At 39.4% G+C, this 6,000-nt stretch overlaps 1 protein-coding gene across 1 annotated transcript in view; it reads left to right on the top strand.

The window, feature by feature from the left end:
- Positions 1–3,597: 3,597 nt before the first annotated feature.
- Positions 3,598–6,000, top strand: part of CNTNAP4 (contactin associated protein family member 4) — a gene marked incomplete at both ends in the record, with an annotated part of 252,498 nt that continues 250,095 nt past the window's right edge. Inside the window, one exon of the mRNA XM_084278758.1 lies at positions 3,598–3,682. Coding sequence (XP_084134884.1) covers positions 3,598–3,682 — 85 coding nt within the window. The remainder of the gene's footprint in view (positions 3,683–6,000) is intronic.

Below are 6,000 nucleotides of genomic sequence, written 5' to 3'. Positions count from 1 at the left end.
GGTGAATGAAGATTTCACCCGGGACAAGTAAGGCAAATATTTTCAGAGATCCAGTCTGGCGGTTGACTTTTCTTACTTCTGTTCTTGTATTTTGCAAGCAAATTTTAATTTAATAAATTTCTTGTGATTAAATAATGAGTAGTGAATAACTGTGATACACTGAAGATGAAAATAACTGTTTTCCCATAAGGTTGGCTTTCTGCCAGAGGCAGAGGAAAGTGCATTCCCTGGTTTATAGCTTACAACTGTCATTTGCCTTTATCATCTTTTTAAATGGTTTTACAATTAGTAAGCAGATCGCAATAGTACCAGGAGTATGGTGAACATGATTTTAAAAGTGCTTCCTCTTTATAGACAAAAAGTCACAGTGAGAGTAATCTTAGAGAGGAATTATTGAGTCTGATAAGAAAAAGGACTTCATTACAGAGTCCTTCATTTGTAAATGAAGGCTACATTCAAGTTTTGCACAGCCAAGTTTTACGGATGTTTCAACTGTGAGGATGGATCTGTAACAAGACAGTCATTAGGGATCTTGTAGCCTTTCTAAATAACACATGTATGCAGATTCACTACTGAAGATCCTCTATCAAATCAAATGTACACAATTCCAAAAAGGAATAAAATTAATAAGATTTTTGGCATGTAGGAAAATTTCAAAACCAAGATAAATGCAAAATCAAGTGAGGGAAATACAAGAGCACAATAGGGAAAAAAGGCTTGTAAAAATACTATGCAACCATACAGGAATGGGAAAAATTTGTCCAAGTTCCATAAAGAGGAGTTCCGAAGTTAATGACAAACCTAGACTTCGTATGGAAGAGAAATGGGAAATGAGATGCTGAAACAGAGAGATAAGATTATGTGAGCAGAAACATTTCATGGATGCAGGAGGGAGATACGTTATGATGCAAAAGCAGAAAGGAGGTTGCAATATTCTGTGTGAGTCAAGCAATGCTACTTTATGCACTTTTCCAGATACCGTAGATTCATTCCTTGATAAAGAAAATTATTAGCTTGACAATCCACATACATATTGTTGCACAGATGTCTTTAATTCTGTCTGTCCACATACAAACATATGTACATCTTTCAGCATATTATTTTTTTTCTAAGAATTAGTCTATTTTTCCTATAATTATAAAAGTACATTATATCCATCTGTATATTTACTTGTAATTCAGCCAAAGAAGAAAAAAAAAAAATTCCTATGACCTTTCTCTGTCAGATGTTCCTTTTTGGTGACTGTAAGCTATTTTATAAAGCAAATATTTACCCATAATGGCAGTGGCCTTTTTACTGAATTTGCATTACATTACCAGAATAATAATTCTTCCTAATTCAAAGCCCTGGGGTTTTTAGAGATAATCCTAAAGAACATCACTCCATAGAAAGTCCTTGCCAAGATTTTATGTGATATTTGTCCTATTTTTAAACATGAAAATTTGTCTTGCTGCAGAGTCCAGGACCATCTCATGGGATATTCTTTAGAGATGGGATGCATCATAAGGAACATTTTTATGCTCATATTAATTTAGTCAGAAGGTCAATATTAACTCAAGGAAATATATGACAAAAAAAATACAGCTTATGGACAAGTTTCTGTATAGTTGTGCTAACCTCTGGAAACAGATTTCAGTATTTAAGGGAAGATTTAGGAGAGCTAGAAGGCAGGTTATGATCCATACGATCTTTAATATAGTTTCCCCAATAATTTTTTATACAAATAAAAGTTGATGTGGAGGAAGGGAAGACCAGATGTGCAGTGCATTATTTTAACTTTCCCTGAATCTTTCTGCCTAGTATAATCATTTAGAATTTTTAATGTTAATCACAATGTAACTAAAAGCTTCATTGAGCAGATTTAAAAATTATTATTTTAATTTTTATTGTAATTATTTCTGATGTTTTGGCCACACCTTGAATATATTTTTGAAAAACCTAAATTAATCTGGCTGAGGTAGCATGAAACCAAAACAGAGCTTAGTCTTCTCTAGTTCAATCGAAGCATCCTGCAAGGGCTGAGGAAGTTGACTGAAATAAGCAACTACAGTTCAGAGGCTTCTGGGGCTTAATTCACATTTCATCTCTGTCCCACAGTTGTTCCTGACATCAAACAGTTGTGCATGGCAATTTGCATTAAATTATCTGCAGTGTGCAAGAATGAAACTCAGCAGTATGCCGCCTAGTGTCCGACCAACAGACACAAGAACCTTTTTGGATGAATAAACCTGTTGGTGTATGTTGTCTCCTAAGCAGTCCACACGAGGTAGGAAGACAAAGTTCAAGCCACTGGTTTGAATTTGCACTGAGACTGTAACTTCTCCCTAATATGAAGACAGTCTGTATCATGGAAGCTGTCCAGAAGTAGCAGTGATGGAATCACTGATACTGTCCTTTAAGGCAGCCTTTGTCCTTGTTAGTGTCAGGGGTTTGCTAATCAGCAGGTGATTCCTTGTACTTGAGGACTGCAACATTTTCTAGTTAACGCGCACAACAAATCAGCCTGTTTTGCAAAAACACTTTTAGGATGCAGTTTAAATATAATGACCAAAAATTCCTCTGAAGCTGTTCCCAGTGGCATGTAAGTGCAAACATTTGGATAGTTTCGAGACAGGCACCTGCTTGCGAAAGTATAGGAAGCAAAATGTGCTCTACGTGGGCATTTGGGGGCTGAAGTTTTATGGGAAAGCTTGGCACGATCGCCTGAGTGTACCCTTAGGAGCTGAGAATGCAATCATGTATTAACAGCGATAAACCTGACCAGGGACGTTCACAGGGCGTTTTTATGAGGGGCAGCCGAGTGAGTGTTCGGTCCCTCGCTCACTCCGCAAGTAAAGGCAGACCGCTCTTCTCACTTGTGAGCTCAGGTTGTCTACTACAGGCGAAACGCCTCCATTCAGAAATGCAGAACTTGTAACGCTTTCGCAGCCGGCAGCGTAAAGCAACACCCCGCCGAGGAAAAAAATACCCAAAACCCCCTCCCTGAAGCCATGAGGAACGGCAGCCTGCACAGCGAGTACTCCCCCCACTGTTAAAAAGAAAGAATGAGGAAAAAAATAATGCCATGAGAAAGGACTGCCCAGAACGAGCACCCGGCCAGCCTCGGTGCTCATTGCTCATGTGCGGGCTGCTCCGCGCCAGCGCCCGGCTCCCGCCCGGCCCCACATTTCCCACCTGTCACCACAAGGGGTGTCCGGGACGCGGTGCCGCCGCGCGAGGCTCCAGCAGCCGGGCGGTGCGGCGCGGAGCGGCGCGGTGCGGCGCGGTGCGGCGCGGCGCGGGAAGCCTGGCGGCTCAGCCCCGAGTGATTCCGTGACATTGAAGGAGGGATTCTCGCTGCTGCTCTTCAGGGATTGCTGTTGTCAGAGGGGAGAAGCAGATTTGGAGGGAGGGAGGGAGGGAAGGAGGGGGCGGTGGGGGTGTGTGCATGTGCGAGGAGATGCGGAGCGCATTTGACTGAGGTGTCTGTCCACTGGGAAGCACTGCGAGAAGAGGCAGAGGCAGGCAGTGAGAGAGAAGAGGCAGGAGCAGGACTGAAGTGCAGAGCAGCTGTTTCCTAATACTCTGGTTCTTTTGGGTGCCTCAGTGAATGTGAACATGGATTCTGTCACTGAAATCTTCTTGAAGCTGCTGTTTCTCCTATCTGTTCATAACTGGCACTCGACAGTGGCAGAGAATAAATGTAAGTATTGCATATGATTTAAAACTCCATCCAGAGTGTTCCAAAAACTTCCAGGATATTTTATTTGCATTTTGAATAAATATTATTTTTGAGAAAAATGCTTACTGCTTTGATATCATGACAGCAAGTTGCTAGGCTGAAAATCTTCCAAAACCCTTCCAGAGATTTTTGTGATGAGCCTGTGCACAGAATAGTGTTTTAAAGCTTATAGTCTAAGAGCATCTGAAAGCAGCGTTTTACTAAGGGATGCGTGTTCAGCCCCATTTTCATTTTTGTTTTCTGTTTGCAAGTGCAGCATTTTCCAAGGAATTATGCCTTCCTTAGAAATTACTGGCAGATTTCTATTGTGTACTGTCTCAGCTTGGTTTTTAGCAATTTATAATTTTGAAAGCTGGTATCTGCGTCTCCTGAATTAAGCTGGCACTCAAATAACTCTAATGGACATTACTGTGCAGTTCAGGAGCAGTACAAATTCAACAAGGAAAAATGTGGATAGGAAGACTTTATGGTCTCTGCATTGACTGCTTGGGGAGTATTGTTCATGCATGAATAAAGAAGAGAATGCTATCAGTTCCAGCAGAAAGTTTTTTTTTGTTTGATTTTTTTTTTTTTTTAAATGAGTAATTCATAGTTAGCCAGTAGGGTGGTATTGCAAAATACAGTGATTATAGTTTTAAAGACAATCTGCCCTCTAGGAGGCAAATCTGATGCATACCTGAAAATCTCTGTTTTCAGTGTTGGATTAGATTAATTATCTTTAGATTAAAAATAAAATCATCATATTAAAAACTTATTAAGAAACTAATTTTCAGGTGTTTTGTCACAGTCCTGAGCTATTCTTATTCCATTTGATTCAGCTTCAGCAAGCTGAAGGATTTAATTTTGCATACATGTGGTAGACCCGTAGCCTAAATGCCAGATGCTTATAACGTGAACTGAGCATATTTTCTCCTCTTCCTGTGAAGGCACTGGTTGTGCATCACAGGAATGGGGAGGGCAGGAGCAATGCCTTTATGGAAAGAAAGTGCCTGCCAAAGCAAGGAGGAATGTTCAGGAATAACCTTATAGCCCTGTGGCAGGGTACAGCTCCCTGGAAACACTTGAGCAATGTCAGAGAAGTTTGAAGTGCTCTATGGGGCTATAGCCTAGGGTTTTGCATACGGATGGTTTGTAAACTAAACATGCTCCCATGAGCCAGACATTCACATTGCAGCACCAAAATGATCTTGTGCTGTCATTCAGTAATGATATCTCATTTGATACTCAAGTGCATAGTGTAGTCCTAAACATGAATACTGAGTTCCTCTTGTTAAACACCCTGCTGCAATCCAGCCACAGCTTTAATTCTCTTCATCATTCTGCATTGTACAGTTTATGAATACATCCATTTTCACAAGACCATGATAATTGAATTGCACATTAATAGCATTTGGCACTATGCACAAAACTAAATCAGTTGCTTACAGGGAGGCATATTAAAACCAGAGACTTGCATCACACAGCAAAGCAATAAAGCACTAGAGGTCACTCTTACAATTTAGCAAGCAAGGCTTGAGGAACAGGCTCAAGCTTTTTCCTAACGCAGGATTATGAAGGATAAAACAAATCATGTATGAAATACATTCACTATTGGCTTTCTCAAACACTTCTCAAAAATACCAAGTCATAGTGAACTCCACTATGAAATGTGTGACATGAGTAAACTTATTTTTTACATATATGTTATTATTTATAAATGTATATAGTATTTTTATTTATGAATAAAACCTAACTCCTATGTCAAAACACTCATCCGAATTTAAAAAGTAAGAACTCCCTCCATGTTACAGTCAAGGAAACTGATGGTGGGAAGAGTAAAGAGTGTTAACATGTGAAGAGAACTTGGCCAATCTAATGTATGGTATTGCGTTTCAATATCTAATCTGGAGAGAAAAACATTTAAAATCTCTGTACTATTTTGGAAATGAACATTTCTGTGGGAAAGCTAATTTGTTTAAAAAGTGACATCTTCCATCTCAGGGGTCAAGGTATGAATTTGGTTAGTGTGTTAGGTTTCATAAAATGACCTCAGAAGAAAAGGATTTTCATAATTGCTGATTACAGTAGATATGTGCAGCAGCCATTATCTACTGACTTGAACTTACTTTACTCCTTTCTTCTTGAGAAGTTGACTAAGAATCAAAATCCTTTTCAGGAGGTGGTTCTACTATTCTATTCAATAGATTTACAAAAACAGGAGAATTTAAGTTTTCTTGCACAAATTTTGACATCTAAATTGTCTAGTAGGCTGCTAGTCATTAAAGAAAATATAATGTTTT

The sequence above is a fragment of the Gallinula chloropus genome, assembly GCF_964237585.1.
Source record: "Gallinula chloropus genome assembly, chromosome: Z".
Taxonomy (NCBI): domain Eukaryota; kingdom Metazoa; phylum Chordata; class Aves; order Gruiformes; family Rallidae; genus Gallinula; species Gallinula chloropus.
The sequence above is the reverse complement of the archived record's forward strand: the minus strand, read 5'-3'. Positions and strand labels throughout refer to the sequence as shown.